Below are 19655 nucleotides of genomic sequence, written 5' to 3'. Positions count from 1 at the left end.
CTGGAACTATCGATCAATCTAAATTAAACTAATGAAAGCTTATTTGTGAGTCAGCAAGATCATTTATATGAAACATTGATTTAAATCATGCAGCTTTCAGAATTCAAATTGAATCTTCTTAAAATAATAATAATAATAATAATAATAATCATGCATTTGCTTGTGCATGCATAAAAAATATGCGTTATAAAAATAGCTTCCCAATCTTTCTATTTATTGACAATGAGCTGTAAAACAAGTTATTCGAAACCTGTATTCATAAGTATGAAACTTTATTTTGTAAGACACGCCACACTGGTGATTGCCCAAATCCTGCAACTTGAGTGATCAGACAATTCTCAGCTTACGTACCATAAACTGAGTGAACAAATCCCATAGATTTGAACTGAAGAAGGGATCTGAGCCCAGAATATAATAGAGTCTTGGGGGTGGGCTTTTCTGACTCTTTTTGGCAGAATGAGGATTACTAACCTTAGCAGAAGAAAGTCAAATATACTCACTTTCTTTTCTAGGCAAATAAAGGACACTTAATCTATTTACTGTACAAATAGATGCAGTCTTTTACAAAGAAGTTTTACACACTCATTATATTTAAATTATTTTAGTAAGTAATAATAGTTGCATTCCCATGACTTTCTGATGTAATTTAGTGCAAGAATATGAAAAAAATCAACCAATCAACCTTGTTGGGACAAAATGGAATAATATGTACAAACCCAATTCCAAAAAGGTTGGGACACTGTACAAATTGTGAGTAAAGAAGGAATCGTTTTAATAATTTACAAATCTCATAAACTTATATTTTATTCACAATAGAATATAGATAACATATCAAATGTTGAAAGTGACACATACTGAAATTTGCCAAACACATTCCAAAAAAGTTGGGACAGGTAGCAATAAGAGGCTGAAAAAGTGAAATCTAGATATAAAGAACAGCTGGAGGACCAATTTGCAACTTATTAGGTCAATTGGCAACATGACTGGGTATAAAAAGAGCCTCTCAGAGTGGCAGTGTATCTCAGAAGTCAAGATGGGCAGAGGATCACCAATTCCCCCAATCCTGCGGGGAAAATAATGGCGCAATATCAGAAATGAGTTTCTCAGAGAAATTACAAAGAGTTTGAAGTTATCATCATCTACAGTGCATAATATCATCCAAAGATTCAGAGAATCTGGAACAGTCTCTGTGCGTAAGGGTCAAGGCTGGAAAACCATACTGGATGACCGTGATCTTCAGGCCCTCAGACAGCACTGCATCACATACAGGAATGCTACTGTAATGGAAATCACAACATGGGCTCAGGAATACTTCCAGAAAACATTGTCGGTGAACACAATCCACCGTGCCATTCGCCGGCGACTGCTAAATCGCTATACGTCAAAAAAGAAGCCATATATAAACATGATCCAGAAGCAAAGGCATTTTCTCTGGGCCAAGGCTCATTTAAAATGGATTGGGGCAAAGTGGAAAACTGTTCTGTGGTCAGATGAATCAAAATTATTTTTGGAAAACTAGGATGTCATGTCATCCGGACTAAAGAGGAGAAGGACAACTCGAAGTTGTTATCAGCGCTCAGTTCATTAGCCTGCATCTCTGATGGTATGTGGTTGCATGAGTGTGTGTGTCATGGGCAGCTTTCACATCTGGAAAGCCACCATCAATGCTGAAAGGTATATCCAAGTTCTAGAACAGACATCGTCTCTTTCAGGGAAGACCTTGCAATTTCCAACATGACAATGCCAGAACACAAACTGCATCAATTACAACATCATGGCTGCGTAGAAGAAGGATCCGGGTACTAAAATGGCCAGCCTGCAATCCAGATCTTTCACAGATAGAAAACATTTGGCACATAATAAAGAGGAAGATGCGACAAAGAAGACCTAAGACAGTTGAGCAACTAGAAGCCTGTATTAGACAAGAGTGGGACAACATTCCTATTCCTAAACTTGAGCAACTTGTCTCCTCAGTCCCCAGACGTTTGCAGACTGTTATAAACAGAAGAGGGGACGCCACACAGTGGTAAACATGGCCTTGTCCCAACTTTTTTGAGATGTGCTGATGACATGAAATTTAAAATCAACGTATTGTTCGGTAAAAATTACACATTTTCTCGGTTTAAACATTTGATATATAATTTATGTTGTATTCTGAATAAAATATTGAAATTTGAAACTTCCACATCATTGCATTTTTTTTTTTTTTTTTTGTTGTTGTTGTTGTTGTTGTTGTTTTATTTTCACAATTTGTACGGTGTCCCAACTTTTTGGGAATCGGGTTTGTATGTATCTATATATGTATGTATCTAAGTATGAATGAATGTATTTGTCTATTCATTATTTGCTGCCTTATGTTATAGGTTACTTTTGAATGCAGTCTTTAACTGCCCTTTACATATTTAAGGTTTCAATGCATTTTGACCATTGAATTTCCATACATTCTGTAGTCATTCCTGATTATATATATATATATATATATATATATATATATATATATATATATATATATACATACATATATATATATATATATATATATATATATAATTTTAAAGAACTTGTTTTCAGAAGAGTAAAAATAAGATTTTATACATTTCCAAGACTTTTCCAGGTCAAGTGTCAGTAAGTCTTTGGTGCTTTTAGTTTTTCCAATGACCGTGAGAACCCCTCTCACCCTAAAACTGATGAAATGATTGTCACGCTCTGATTTGGAGCTGTAAGTGAGCCAAGACAGTCGACAAGAGACCAAAAAATAAATTAGATGGGGGAAAACCAGTGGACAAAAGGGTGATGATTGTCTTTCCAATCTCTAAGCGCACAGTTGCAGCGCTAGGCTGAATGACACAAGCACAATGAGAGCGAGTGAGCTTCCATTGGGCCCGGAGGGAACTGTCAGTGTTTAGGGACTCAATAGCACAGATAGCTTTTAAATAGCAACCTGTCAAACAAAACATACACGACAATTCTCACCTCGAGCAGCACGGATACACAATAACACGGCGCTGAAGAACACAGCGTAAAAAATGGCAGTCAAAACATCCAGGTTAAACGTGGAGACTTCATTCTTCAAAGACTAGGAGTTTTTCGCTGCTCCCAGGATACATTTTACTCTCATCAAAACCAATCTCTGCTCCCAAACGCCCGGCGGTTTGAACACTCTTTCTGATTAAAGTCTGCTACTTGTCAAGGTTTATTTATTTATTTATTTATTTTGTTGGAGGACGGGTTGGCGCAGTTTCCTCCGGGCGATGTTCACAGCCTGTCTCTCTCGATGCTGCAGAATGTTTGCTTTCATCCTTCTTTGAAGCGTGTTAAAGCAGCCTGATGTTATTTGCTGTCAGCACATCCAAACGCCACTTTACCGCAATCAGTGTGCCCAACAAGGCATGATAAGAGCCAGACAATCAATCTCTGTATGTTCTGACAGTTACACAGACTGAAAGCAGCGATGCCACAGTGCTTTCAAATGCTGAGCAAGGCTGGCAGTACATTCTGTAGAAAAGTGTCAAAATTCTGCTAATTCTGCTGTTTCTGTTAACCATTGGGAAAAGCACTGCTTTGATGGGATGTTATCGGACATATGCATTCTTACCTTCCACATACTGGCTTCTTTGCCGTAAACCACAGCCATGTTGTTGACTTTGCCCCTCCTTATATTGAATCGCTCAGTCTGGTTTAGTTCCTCGGTCACAAAACCCATGAATGAGTTATCAGGAGTGTGTGCTGTAGAGAAAGAAAAACAAAATGCATTGCAATGAGACCATTACATTCATTTTGAATGTTGCAAAGAGAAGCAGCAAACAGAATCATTTCAGGAATGCCCATAACATGCTGAATATAAGAAGAATTGTGATTCGTATGATTAAAATAAAATAAAACAAAACAAAACAAGTACATATGACATCTAACATCACTTTTACTTTTTGTTTCTTTTAAAATGTTATGCAAAGTAAGAACAAGAACATGTATTGAAAAAGCAAATGGTGTCAAGGACAGTGTAGATAGATACATTTTGATTACAACAACATTATTCTAATCTAAAGAGACGTTTACTGAAAATTAATCTTTGTTATGTGTTGTATTTTTGTCATTCAGGCACAAACGTCCGGGGCGTCCGGCCAATTCAATTCACATTCACACTCATGAACTGAAAGGGAACAAATTGTTCAATTCAGGATTTGGGCCAACCTTGTGTGTTTTTAATATACTGAAATGAGGAGCGGTGCCTCGGAGTGTGGAGATGCAGATTTGTGCATATGCTGCACAGACACAAACACTCTCGATCTCTGACAACATCTGCTGCTCTTCTCCTGCTTACAGATGCTCTGCGCCTATAGCAGCTGCTTCCCAAACACTAAACACTCACCCAGTGGTGCTCACTGTTCTCCTTTTCTGTGCTGTGATTACTAAAAGGCTTTTATAATGCAGCCTTAGAGCATTAGAGAAGCTACAAGATATTCAGCCCTTTCATAAAGAAGTTAGCTACGGTACAAGCTACTAATAATAAATAACAATAGTTTTGGTAAGCCTTAATTTTATGCTGTCTTTGTTACATGTTACGTGTACTTGATAACTGTATAATTATGTGCAACTTACAATAAAGCAAACCCTACTCCTAATACTAATCCTACAGTAAGATTTAAATGTTGTTAATTAATGTTACTCAGCCTGGTTACACTTTATTTTAAGGTGTCCTTGTTGCAGTGTAATTATAGATTTGAGTACTGACTAATATCAATAAACTACGTGCACTTTTAGTTAGTTTTATTGCTAATTAGTTGCTATAATGATAGTAAGTACATGCTATACTGTATATATTACAAGAACACCTTAAAATAAAGTGTTACCCTCAACAATTAAATGTACAATTATTACAATTTCCGTGTTTGTGTTACTATGTAGCACATTACATAGAAATGAATACAGCAGTATTCATCTGGCACAAACACAAAAATAGTTCACTAAACTATTCTAAGACCCTTTAACCCTATCCAAAACCTTAACACAACTACCTCAACAACTACATTACTTTCTATCAATAAACAGCTAATTAGAAGGTTATTAAGGGAGTACTCTTAGTGAATATATGTTCACTAATCAAAAGAGACACCAAAATTTCAACTATGAGCCAAAGCCAAATTCTGATGATAGACGATAGTGTCATGATGCAGCTCCAGCCAGTAATAATCATTCATAGACTTACGGAACATGGTCATGTATTGTTTGCAGTTGAGGTTCCAGTAGCCCCAGTTGGTCCTGTATCCATGCAGTGTGGCGTACTCCTCATTATTGTATGCTGGCTCCGTGCCGAAGGTGTCAATGACACGGATGTGGCACCTAGACAGAAAAACAAAAGTGCTTTTTTACTGTAATATCAATTGTTTTATTATTATTTATTTTTTTTTTGATGATGAACAGACCAGCTAATATTCTCACACATCCCATTCCACCAAACAAAACAATGTTAGTCTTGTAAATGTGATCATATACTGTACATTAGCGGAATGCTTTCCATTATTTTCCCCATTAAAGACAATAACCTCTATGACTTAGTTTTTTTTCCATGCAACACATGTGGAGATGTTTTGCTGATTGTTCAAACTGCTCTAAATTTTTCATAAAATGAAAGTAAATGATATCCAGGGGCTGACAGGCTCCAAAACGAAAAGCACCACAGGGGTAGATCAATTGCATGCAATACACAAGTCAAATGGACTACCGCTGTGGTGCTTTTAATTCCCTCATCTTCTGAGGCCATGCGATATCTTCGTGTGAGGAACACAGTGAATCTAAAGTCATCAAATCTCTTTACATTTTAGATATAAATCTCATTAATAGGATTAAATATGCAATGATATATGACTGAATATTCCATTTAGTAATCACATAATCAGACTACACCTCATGACTCCTAAAATCTGAAAATATTTTAAAATACCATCATTTCCCGAGGGGGAAGGGGAATCACACACTATGTGACTGTTAAGTTGTTACATTAGCATACTATTTAAAATAGTACTTGTTATGGAAATAACTTAATTAACTCTAACACTCTTGATTCTATTTTTATTCTGAATACTTATTTTGATTTAGCCCCTCCTGTCTCCTCCCTGGCTCCTCCCTCCATCGTCTCCTCCCGGGTGTCCACCCTCCTCCTGAGCCTCCTCCCTGGTTCCCACCCATTCCCCTCCCCATGTTACTTCCACAGAGTAATCTCACACCCCTGAGCTCATTTTGTTGTGTTTTCTTTCCCCATGTGTTCCGTGTCCCATGTTAATTGTCTCATTCCATGCACCTGTGTTTAGTAATTATCTCTGGTATTTAGTTCCTGTCTTTATGTCTCTCCTTTGTCAGGAATCAATACGTTCATACCTGTGTGATTCCTTGCGCCTATGTTGGATTATGCTAGTGTTTCAAGAACTTAAAAGATTGTTAATCATGCTCCTTGTCTCCTTGTTCCTTCAACAGTGTAAGTGTGACTGCTATATAACATTTTTATAACAACAACAACCACAACACACCAGGAAAATGAAGAAAAATTAAGACTGAACATTTTGAACATGAAGATGTTATTGTTCCCTTTGTTTTGTGTATCTATCTCAAACACATTTTGTTTCCATCTCAAAAATAAATCTAAATTACGGCCTATGCTCTCAATGTCAAATGCCGAAATGTTAATCCATGCATTTATGACCTCAAGGTTAGACTATTGTAATGCTTTATTGGGTGGTTGTTCTGCACGCTTGGTAAACAAACTACAGCTAGTCCAAAATGCAGCAGCAAGAGTTCTTACTAGAACCAGGAAGTATGACCATATTAGCCCGGTCCTGTCCACACTACACTGGCTCCCTATCAAACATCGTATAGATTTTAAAATATTACTTATTACTTATAAAGCCCTGAATGGTTTAGCACCTCAGTATTTGAATGAGCTCCTTTTACGTGATACTCCTCTACGTCCGCTACGTTCTCAAAACTCAGGCAATGTGATAATACCTAGAATATCAAAATCAACTGCAGGCGGCAGATCCTTTTCCTATTTGGCGCCTAAACTCTGGAATAACTTACCTAACATTGTTCGGGAGGCAGACACACTCTTGGAGTTTAAATCTAGATTAAAGACCCATCTCTTTAACCTGGCATACACATAACATACTAATATGCTTTTAATATCCAAATCCGTTAAAGGATTTTTAGGCTGCATTAATTAGGTAAACCGGAACCGGAAACACTTCACATAACACCGTACTTTCTACATCATTAGAAGAATGGCATCTACGCTAATATTTGTCTGTTTCTCTCTTGTTCCGAGGTCACCGTGGCCACCAGATCCAGTCTGTGTCCAGATCAGAGGGTCACTGCAGTCACCCGGATCCAGTACGTATCCAGACCAGATGGTGGATCAGCACCTAGAAAGGACCTCTACTGCCCTGAAAGACAGCGGAGACCAGGACAACTAGAGCCCCAGATACAGATCCCCTGTAAAGACCTTGTCTCAGAGGAGCACCAGGACAAGACCACAGGAAACAGATGATTCTTCTGCACAATCTGACTTTGCTGCAGCCTGGAATTGAACTACTGGTTTCGTCTGGTCAGAGGAGAACTGGCCCCCCAACTGAGCCTGGTTTCTCCTAAAGGTTTTTTTTCTCCATTCTGTCACCGATGGAGTTTTGGTTCCTTGCCGCTGTCGCCTCTGGCTTGCTTAGTTGGGGTCACTTCATCTACAGCGATATCATCGACTTGATTGCAAATGATTGCACAGATACTATTTAAACTGAACAGAGATGACATCACTGAATCAATGATGAACTACCTTTAACTATCATTTTGCATTATTGACACTGTTTTCCTAACAAATTTTGATCAGTTGCTTTGATGCAATGTATTTTGTTTAAAGTGCTATATAAATAAAGGTGACTTATTATTGGAGTAGTGTCACATGGGTGGGAGCTTTAACTCATTCACGAAGAATTAATAAATAATAATGATAACAATTATAAACCTTTAGCAGATGCAGAGACATATAAACTGGGGGAATCCCTCATCTCCCTCTGAATATTAATATCATAATGTAACTTTGCATAAACAGCATTTGGTGGTAGAAAACCAGCCATATATTTTTTTTCTAGCATTCAAATAAAAATGCATAAACCTGAAATAATACAATTTCAATTGCAAATAGATAGGACATCTGCATACTTTTAAATCGACACCTGCCACAGTGTCATACAGTGTCATCTGTGATCCTTCTTTGAGTGTGTCCTAAAAGCTGATGGGATGGGGTTGGAGGGTCTTAATTTTATCACTCAGCATTCCGGGTGAAAAAATAAAAAATAAATCACAGCTCACAACTGTCAAACTAAATATAGATTTCTGCTATAAAAATAGGCTAAAAAAAAATCTAATATGTCTGATTATCCTTAGATGGAATAATGATGTGAGAGTTGAAAAGTGAGAGCTAAATTAGTGTATCCCAGCCATTTAATAACAGTCTGTTCTTCAAAAATAGTTATTACTTCAGCAGACTCAAATATAGTCATATTGACTCTTTCAGTAGTTCATGGTTTGTGAAGTTTAAAAGCACCTAGTCAACATTAACATGGATTTTATGGAAAGAACAACATTCTGCTAAACATCACCTTTGGTACACTGTCAAAAAAATCTGTAAAATATGCGTAAAAAAAACGGCAGCTGTGGTTGTCAGAATTATACCATTAAAATACGGTAACACCGTTTTAGGTTTAACAGTTTAACCTTAAATGTACAGTTTAATACTATAATTTAACTGATAAAATGTTAATATTCCAACTATTATTGAAGTACTGAAATCTGTTTTGTTCCTTTGTACTACACTGGTAACCACCAAAAGCAGGTGGTGAAGAGAAAGTCACGTGATGAAACAAAGTCCATCAAAAGCAGCTTTCAAATTATAAGATTCATAGAAGGTGCACAGTGTCATTCACACAAGCACTAAACACCATCAAACATAGTTATTTCAAAGAAAAAACATCAAATTCAAACAAAATTTGAAATGCAATGAAGAGAATTCTGGGAACGTCAGTTTATGGTTCTTCCCTGTAAATTACCATTAACCATTTAACAAGTTTGTAATATAGAATTTTCAATATATATTTTTATTTTTTACCATTAAAATCACAGTCATTTTTTACAGTGCATTGCAAAGAAGAAATAAAATGATGTTCGTGATTACTTTAAGGGTGGGCTGGTATCTATTTGATTTGGCTTGCTTGCTATGAAAGTGCTGCAGTCTTAACTCACACTGAAACACAGCAGAGGGAATATACAGGCCTCTGTAAAGGGATTCATCTGCATCCCAACAAAGTCTTATACTCTGATTTTCAGGAGGTAACAAGTTTAAAGCATAAGATCAAAACAAAATAACTTCTTACAAGGAGGCACGAGGGAATAGAGCGCAGCTGTAAGCACACGCTTTTCTCAGTGGTCTTTGTTCCCATACATACATAGGAATTTCAAGAATTGTTCAACAGAGAAACTCTTATAGAATGAGAGAAAAGAGAACATGTAATAAGTATAGATCATGGCATTATTAACTACTTGTCCATTTAACTACTAAGCATTACAAATGGCAAAATAAAATCAGTAAAAATACCAATGACACAAAAATGCTTAAAAATGCTTAAAGAGAGAAACTTTAAAGAATGTTTCTCATCGCATCTAAGTATACTTTAAAGTTTTTTATTTTGTATTTTTTTGTGCTTTTGTCCTTTTAAGTAGGTCAAAAAAAAAAAAAAAAAACCTGTGAAGCTTTTTTATTATTTTATTTTTTATCAATGTTTTCTACATTTCTTATTAAGTGTCTAGTATAGAGTTTTTGTAGTTGTATGAAAATAGCAATGTGCAGATTATTCAATCATTTCTCATTTTGTGACACTTGGAGAGAGCAACCGCATTCAGACTTGTACCACTGGAAACACTGCAGCGCAGTAAAAAATGAGAAAGATTGATTTATTACACAAAAGACAAATCAGTCTTATTCTCTCCCAGACTGAAATACAGAGACATACTGTATTTTACAACTGACAAATGAGAAATGGTCCCTAATTGATCTTCCAATAATTTTAATACATTATGCATGTGGCGGTCTTGGTGTGAGCGATGAGTCACAAACATCATCCATTATTTATGAGGAAAATTTCTGAAGTATTATGCTGTACTCATCAGTGTTTTGTGTATCGGAGTTCATCTCTATTCATTATTGAACTCATTGATGGAAGAGACTGAGAACTCACAGTGAGATTGCTGGCAGGACCAAGTCAATAAAGACTTTATAAAGCATATGATACCGCAGCTTAAAGCCCCTATGGAATCTAAATTAAACTTCTTTTTTTTTTTGTCTTTATGGTTAGAAGCCAGAGGTTCACAAGCTCCGTTTTTAGAAGAGAGGCTCAAACTGACCTGTGCTGTCTAAAGGAAAGGCCCATGTGCTGTTTCATCTGCTGCAGGCCGTGGTAGTCTGTATAGATGAGGTCGAAGGGCAACGGGCCAGTAAGAGGACAGCTTCCTCTACCTGGAGGTACGCCAAGTGACCTAAAAGTGAAGAGGGAACAACATTTTCCACAGTTAAGCAGTGCTGCAAGTTTCATTCGAAAATTTAAGGGCATTAATCAACATCACCATTGTGAGAAAATTTTAATTCCCATGCCTTTTTTGTATTTTAGGTATATTATTTCCTTAAAAGGTACTATGTTTAGGGTCAGTTCTTCAATTAGGCTTTTCTTTGAAAGTAAAATAATTTGGGGAACACCAAACTTAAGACTTCAGGGCTGAATTTAGTGTGACTCATCTAGATCACACACACACACACACACAGCAGGTGACTGTGAGGAGAGCACCTCCTCTTTGCAGGAGATAATTTGTCAGTTGGGAGAGTTTCTCTGGGATTCTTCTCCAGGGATACTTGAAATGCCAAAACCAAAGCCGCTGGTGTTTGTGAGCAGATGCTTCAGCAGAGAATGTGTAAACCACCAAAGACCCGCTGCTTAACTGACTTCTGATATTTCATTATGAATTCTGCACTGGTTTCAGCCACCCACATCTTCAATCTACAGAAAATGGAAAAAGAGCAATAAACGCATCACAACCTCACGCAGGTCGGGCTGTGTAAAAATTCATTTCCGAACACCGAAGGTTTTTGATCTTATTTCGATCTGAAATGTCAAAAACGTGAGTGCCTTTAACCGTAACACCCGGGGTTTAATGGACAATACTGGAAAGACCTTTCTGCTTAACCAATGCTCAGTTTGTTTATGCAAATCCCCAGGCACAGGTAAAGGTTTTTTTGATCCTGGTCTGCAAATCTTTGGTTCTTCAAATGTCAGCTCTGTAAGTGACGTGGTCTCTTGCAGAAACCAAGTTACTGGGTCCAAAGGGTCTCGTTCAAATTGGTTTGCAATAGAGCTCAAGTAAATGTGAGCTGACATAATGTGTACATGAACTTAAAAGAGCCATGATCACAGAAGATCTAAAAAAAAACTTTAATTAATCCATGTCAATTCAATGGTTTAATCCAAATCTTGTGGAGAGAATGACTTTATTATATATACTTAATTTATTCATTATAAATTATCTTTTATTCTAGTATGAATTCATTCAAATTGATCAATTTTTATGCCTTTATAGATTTTTTTGGATCTTCTAAGGTTTGGTAACCCGGACATTCAACGGAGAGACAGAAACCTCTCAGATTTCTGTAAAAATATCTTAATTTGTGTTTCAAAGTCTTATAGATTTGGAACAACATGAGAGTGAATAAAAGATGAAAGAAATTTAATTTGTGGGTGAACTAAGAAACATAGTCATGAAAGTGTACTCTCTCACACAAGTGACTTTTATTTCAATAATATTATATAATCTACAAGTACAGTTTTATATACTTTTAAGATTTGAAGCACACTGAAAGAGAATATTCAACCCTAATTTTTCCAGAAGTGTGGGACACAGCATCAGGACACATTAGCACTTACACTGCAAATACAAAGTAATTACATGGATTACTGAGCTTTAATAATGGTTTAGTGCTCAGAAAATTTTTAGATCCTATTTACATCTTTATGTAGTACTGACAGGTAAATACCAGGCATAACCAGATCTCGTGTGTTTGCAGGGTATCTGCTACCTCTTAAATCAGCAATGGCTACATTATAGAACAGAACAAAGCAGTGCAGACAGCGAGAGCTGCTGAACACACAGTAACAAGACATACTGCTGAAACAAAGAGCAACAACAGCTCTACAGCACACCAGTGACCACCCACTTTCTCTGCTGCCTTGCTTCTGGAAAACAACAACAAAAAACTTAGACAAGCTTCAAGATGAAACATGTATGGTAGTGCTTTTCCACCACTGAATAATAATAATAATAATAATAATAATAATAATAATAATGTAACATTAAACATGACAATAGTAGTATAAAATATGTTTCTGTGATTATATTATTGAAATAAATAAATAAATCTTAAACAGTTAGTGTTGTGAAGGTTACTTTGGAAATGTAATAAAAAGTTACCTATTTAAAATGTAAGAGGTAATGAAACTATTTCAATGACTGTTAAAGTTCATTAATATCATTTTTATGTTAAATACAGATTTAATTAAAATATTCTAAATATATAGTTGAATAGCTATGATACCACTTTTTTTATTAAATGTTTTGCACAGTTATGACAGTAAATACTTAGGCTACATCTACCAATGCCTTGGAAAAATAAAATAAAATAAAATAAAAAATAAAGAAAATACTTAAATCCAAATAGTACATAAAGGTTATTAAATAAGCATGTGTCCTATTCTCGTCCTAAATTCCTGAAACATTGGTGTCTCATGTTCTAGACCAGTCAATGCATTATGGTAAAGAAATCAATCAAATCTGTTTTTGTGTGAAAATATTCAGCTGTGATCCCAGTTGTAAAATTAACAATTTTAAGTAAATGTAATTGATTTAAACTCTCTCAGTAACTGGAACAGATAATAGTTGCATTTATTGTGTAATTAAACAACATAACTGTGTTCCATGTATCTAGTTCCTCCTCAACACTGTATGCAATACTTATTGCAAACTACTTGCATACAGTGTATACTATAGTGTACACTACACTGCATGAAACTTGTCAACCAAAATGCATGGCAGTAGGCAGTCACATTGGGAAACATTATTGTTTCCATGGGAACTGTGACTTTTGAAACTCTATATACCCTGCTGCTCTAATGAGATTACATCAATAAAGTTAATTATGTAAGTGCTAATTTCCTGTTTGAGTAGCTTAGCTTGGAAAGGCACATTCAAAAAAAAAAAAAAAAAATGCTTCCTCAAACTTTGTCGAATAAACATAGGAGAGTCACAGCCAGTGGCTGCTAACTTCATAAGTAACTGGAAAATCTATTATAAGTAGGCATAATGTCATAAACAAAATATGTAAAAATAAATAAATAAACAATTTAAAAAAATAATAATAAATACATTTTGTTAATAAATATACTTGTAAGTTTTCTTAATCACGTAGATGGTCCTTAAGCAGTTTATTCATCTAAAGCAATATTGTTTTTTGCTGGTCATGAGAGAAAAGCTAAAGCTGAATTATTCTTCAGATCTGCCTTAACATTACGTCCCCTTGGAATTATAAGGTTCTATATGACATTTTTGTCAAAATTGAGTTGTTCACATATTCTTATTCTGAATTATTATGTGATGTTTTATTTTAAGTTGTGTACATTTTGGGATTTTCTATTGAAAAAAACAAAAAGGTTCTATCTACAGAAGTCTATGGAACACAAAAACTTTAAAGCTCAATATCTCAAAACTACTCAGAACGCAGATAGAACCTTATAATTCCAAGGGGACGATTAGTCAAATCTTCATTGTCTTCATTGTTACTTAAAGTCTGTTAAACAGAAAGCAAATGGACCCTAGAATACACAGCTGAAAGAATATGGGATGCTGTTAGTTGCAATGAAAATAGTGTTTTTGATACGTGTGTACAGCCAATGGCCCCCATGAGGAAAACTGTTTAATAAACAAACTAAATAATTAAAAATGCAAATACAGCTCCTGTGAGGATTAAGTTCAGGGGATAGAAAATATCATTAGCTCAGTAGTGCTTTTGTACAGGTTTAACCTACATAATGTAGCATCTGCTAAAAGACAACTCAGCTTGCTGCTTTGTTTTCTTATTAAATATAGGGGATGTATCTCAAAAAATAAAGGACTTTGTTGTAATTAGATTTTTAAAAGCTAACTTTCTTCTATTCTAGATTAATTTCACACAAACTGAAATATTTCAAGAGTTTTTGTTGTTGTTGTTGTTGTTGTTGTTGTTTTTGTTTTAATTATGATGGTTACAGCTAGAAGAGGATCATCAACATCCTCCAAAAGGAGGGTAAGTCACAGAAGGTCATTGCTAAAAGGGCTGGCTGTTCACAGAGTGCTGTATCAAAATATATTCATAGAAAGTTGACTGGTAGAAAAGAAGCAACAGGGATGTCCATAGCCTTGGGAAGATTATCAGGAAAAGCTGAATCAAGAACTTGGGAGAACTCCTTTCACAAGGAGTGGACTGAAGCTTGAGCCAGTCCATCAAGAGTCACCAAACAAGATGACTTTAGTAAACGGGCTATAGCTGTCACATTCCTGGAATCAAGGCACTCCTGAACCGGAAAAAAAAGAACTGGACTGTTGCTCAGTGGTCCACAGTCCTCATTTCCAGTTAAAATAAAATTTAGAATTTAATTTGGAAATCAAGGTCTGGAGTCTGTAGGAAGACTAAAGAGGGGCAGAAACAAAGTCCAGTGTGAAGTTTCTGAAGTCAGAGATGATTTGGGGTGCTGTGACGTCTGCTGGTGTTGGTTCATTGTGTTTTCACAAACATTTCAAAGTGGTTTGCTGACCATGATATCACTGTGCTTGATTGGCCAGCCAAATCACCTGACCTGAACTTCACAGATAATCTCTGGAGTAATGATGAGGAAGATAAGTAACATCTGACATACAATACAGAGGATCTGAAGGCTGCTATCAAAGGAACCTGGGCTTCAATAACTCCTCAGCAGTGCCATCGGCTGATCGCCTCCATGCCGCACCACATGAAACAGTAATTTGTGCAAAAGGAGCCCCAACCAAGTATTGAGTGCATGATTAAACCTGCTTTGGAGATCTTGAACATTTCTGTTTTGAATATATTTTTTAATGATCTATGAGAAATAAATATATTAGAAAAACTATTTGAGAAACTGATTTTTTTTCCTCTAAGCTGTAAGTCATAACCATAACTAAAAAAAACAAAAAAACAATTGAAATATATAAACTTATATTTGAATCTAGAATATAATATTTGAATTGATGCACCTATAAATTTGAGCATGCCTTGAAATATACAGTGCATATGTAAACTAAATGGATGTTTCCTTTTACTATACAATATAGCAAACTAATTGCCAAACAATTAATTAACATGATCAAAGACCCATAATGTGTGCACTGACAGATGAAAATATCAATTATGATTCCAAAGCACTTTTACCATAATATATGATTTGTAACCTGATACATTTTGACATTTACATTACACAACTAACTCCATATTTATGGCTTTTCTCACATTGTAAACTTGCTCAGTATCCCACCTGGTACAGCATCGCACTTGTTATTCTGAGCACTCAGAGAATCAAAAAGCTCCCACACTTGTAGAGGCAAGCTGAAATTCCACTGATGGATCAGGAAATGTGTTTTTTCTCACATTTGCTTTTGTTAACACTATCAGTTATAGCCAGGTTTACTGTAAGTGGTACATTAAATGCGACAGAGTAACCACTAAGCAGGGTAGAGCACCAGTGTAATAAAATGTTGCCATGTTAATCCATGTTAATTTGTTATAGATATACTGTAACTGCATACAATTTGAAAGCCTCTCACTGGAAATTTAACCGTAAGCATTACAAAAATAGCAAGAACCAATATAATATAATTATGTAGAAATGCTGCCATGATATCTGAGATATCTCCCCCAATATTTTATGAAAAGTCTGGTTCATATTTGGTAGCAGCTGGAGTGTTTCTGAGACTAAAAAAATATAATTCTCCCCACTTAATGCTGTTACAGTTTCCATGCTTTCCCTGCAAACCGAGTGAACTAAAACTGCCGCCCTTTCTAAAAAGAGAAATGACTGTGAGCCAAGTGTGAGCTGTGTTTCCACGGGTCACTGGAGCTCAGCAAATGTGACAATTGACAGACACACACGCTGTCACAGTGAGCAGCACACAGAAATACAACACAAACCATCACATTTATGGTCCATTTAAAACTAACGTCCAAAGATGACATCTACACCTCAGTGAAAACACCACATGCTTAACACTACCTCACACAGACCCAAAGGAATGAAAAATCACTCATGTCCTCTCCAAAACAGCAAATAGATGAAGAGTAAATGGAGATGTCTGCCTAAAGTCAACGTGAAACACCATTAGGACATCATTGTTTTTTTTTTTCCAAATGATAAGATATTCAACAATAAAAATGGAGTATGCATCTTTATTGTGTCCATTTTTATGTAAAATATTCCACAACCCACAAAGTTTGTTAAGTGCTGTATATACATACTGTATAACAACAAATGACAATAGCTAGGTCTCTATTTATGTGTCTCGTAATTAAAAATGTGATCTGATACTTAAAACTGTGAGACATTGTGTCTCATGAGCTATGGAACAAACAGACCTACACAACAATAAAACAAAAGTCTTTACAGAGCAAATGTCCTTACACAGTTCAAATCAGATAAACCCCGCTGTTCTGATTCCTTGCGATAGATTTATCTTGCTGCAGTATTTTATTTCAAGGAAGAACGGCTGTCTGGTAAAACACTAGCTAAATAATACAATCTATAAGACAACTTGGGCTACAGACGGAACCATTACGAAAGCTGTCATTATGATCACATAGTTCCAGCTTTCAAATCTGATCGGATGAGCTACATTTGAAAACTATAAATAAATAAATACTGCAGGTGATGCCATTTATTTATTGACTTGCACAACAAGGATCATTGCACATGCTGTTTAGGTCGGATTCGTGTTGAAAAGCTGTTAATAAAGTAATCTGTGCACATAATGCTCCCTCTCTTAAATGTAAATGTGGACATTATCGAATGTTAACAGTTTATTGCTATTCAGTCAGGCCATTATTTTATTCCAACTATTGACTCTGCGACAGGAGGTTTTGAGGGATTTAGCTTATATCTATAGAGTTATGTTTGATAACACTTTAGAAAAAGAAACACATATTCACTTTTAACGATAAGTTTTCCTTCAATAAACTCCTAATTTGTAAGTCGCTTCGGATAAAAGCGTCTACTTAATGACTAAATGTAAATGTAAAATGTAATTAGTTGCTTATTAACGGTTAGTAAGATAGATTTTAAGTTTACATATGGGGGATTAATAGGCTTAATGAATCTAAAACTTGATCATGCACAATAAGTCATTAATATGTGGTTTATAAATACTAATAAACAGACAATACGCTAGGTAATATGCATGCTAATAAGTTAGACAAATATTTAATAGCGATAATAGGTCCTTAAAATAAAGCGTAACTTTATGTTTCAACTAAGTCCAATGGTGCAGAGCAAAACGATTTAGTAGTATGCAAGTTTTTACTATGTGAACTTTGGCCCCTGCTGATTTAAATGGGTCATATGATGCTATTTCATTATTTCCTTTCTCTTTGGAGTGTTACAAGCTGATTGTGCATAGATAAGTACCCGGAAGTGGCAAAGACTAAAGTCTCAAAACCAAAGAGATATTCTTTATCAAAGTTAAGACTCCGCCATGCCCCCTACGAAATTATGCATTTGATAGAGGCGGGGCATAGAATACCTGCTATTAAGTACAATATTTGAAAAATAAAGTGTTTATTATTATTATTATTATTTTACATTAAAGCATGTCAACACTGAATACACAAATATATTTGGTTATACCAAATACACAAAATGATGAACTTTAAAAAAAAGCGTCATATGACCCCTTTAAATACCGTGAGCAACAATGATGAAAGAAAATTAAGTTAGCGAAGAGGAACGATCCTGCAGCATGTGGGCACAGATGAAACATCATTAAGACATCTTTAATTGTGAGTTAATTGTCCAAAAAATTCAATCAGGGAACTCGCTTTTACTCTGAAAATGAAATTGTGGCAAAACAGCTGAGCAGTGACTGTCCACTCCCATGAAGAAATGCACATTAATCAAGCTCGTCCCCCTACACACACTCAAACTATTCTGGTAGTTGTGTACATTTGAGTAGTTGGCAATAAAAATGCTCATTCAACCTTTTAAGCATGACTGCTGCCTTCCCTCATTTTGCATAAGTTACATATTCTACCAATCGGTTTGAAACTAAACATTTTGTCCAGCTCTTGAATGTGCAATATGCATCAAGTGGTCAGTGAAGGGATTGTAGATGGCCTGTGGATGAGACTATTGCATTAATAAATTCCCAAACACCTTTCATAGTCTATTAACCAATGTGAGCAAGCACTTTTGATACCTCTTAAATTAGCCCACATCTTAGCATCGCTGCCAGTTGCCACACTGTTTGGTGTCGGCTGCTTTAGAAGTGGACCGATTAAAAATTAAAATGCCTACATTTCTTTCCATTCATTTCAAGCCTCACTGCTTCACAACGGTCCGTCTGCTGCCAGCTTACCCCAATTATAAATAAACTTGACTCTAAAGCTGTCGCAACTCTTAACTCTTAAATGATGTCGAAACAAAACCCACCCTCTCTTTTATTTTCTTATTTAAAAAATGCAATGATAAATGCCCCTGGTGCTGTTCACGTTTTCCAGAAAAACTCTGTGTGCACCAAAAAACAAAAAAAAACAAAAAAAAAAACAGCCTCATTTCCTATGCCACAGCATGTGATTTTCTAAGTACAATCACAGCAGGACAGGTCTTTATTACATCTCAAATGTGTTTTTGTAACAAATGCAACAGATTACACAGATTAGAAGGCGGAGCATTTCTGAATAGACGTACAATTGTGACGGGCTGGAAATCAAGAGAAGTGGTAGTGTATCACACAGTGAGAATGAATATGCTGTAATGCAAGAGCACAAGTCTGCATTTAGCAGACTGCATTTTCATTAACTTAACACTGCTAGAGGCTTTAATTAGATGTATGCAAATTCCAGTATGAACGTGTTGAGCAATCAAAGGGTTTGAATTTGCAGTTTCACATAAAGTGTGAGCAGTGGTAAAAATTAATACTGCATACACACACACACAGACACCACAAAAAGTAAGGAATTCAATGATTCTGGTTCTGATTACAATTCCACTTAATAATTCCAGTTCTGTATCATTAATCATTATTTTATACATTTTGAAGAAGGAATACTGAGTAAATATTTATTTATTTGGCATCCTGTTGTAAAATTACATTTCAGACTTGAGCAGAATAACAACAATTAAAAAATCAAGTATTTGTTTTTTTTTTTTTACTTAAGAGGCTGAACTCACCAACTCACAGAACTCAAAAACCAACATCAAGATTTAACTGAAATTGAAATTCTCTGATGCTGCTTACACACAAAATCTTTACAATTTCTGAAA

General features: G+C 35.6%; 1 protein-coding gene across 1 annotated transcript in view; it reads right to left on the bottom strand.

Moving 5' to 3' along the window:
* The window catches only part of LOC127953127 (alpha-1,6-mannosylglycoprotein 6-beta-N-acetylglucosaminyltransferase B-like), an 85151-nt gene that overhangs the window by 10258 nt on the left and 55238 nt on the right, over positions 1-19655 (bottom strand). The window contains exons 9-11 of the mRNA XM_052552077.1: positions 10441-10572; positions 5207-5340; positions 3596-3726 (exon numbers count right to left, since the gene is read on the bottom strand). Coding sequence (XP_052408037.1) covers positions 3596-3726; positions 5207-5340; positions 10441-10572 — 397 coding nt within the window. The remainder of the gene's footprint in view (positions 1-3595; positions 3727-5206; positions 5341-10440; positions 10573-19655) is intronic.

This window comes from Carassius gibelio, chromosome B3, assembly GCF_023724105.1.
Source record: "Carassius gibelio isolate Cgi1373 ecotype wild population from Czech Republic chromosome B3, carGib1.2-hapl.c, whole genome shotgun sequence".
In the NCBI taxonomy this organism is placed as follows: Eukaryota; Metazoa; Chordata; class Actinopteri; order Cypriniformes; family Cyprinidae; genus Carassius; species Carassius gibelio.
Note: the sequence above shows the minus strand (reverse complement) of the source record. Positions and strands in the feature narration are given on the sequence as shown.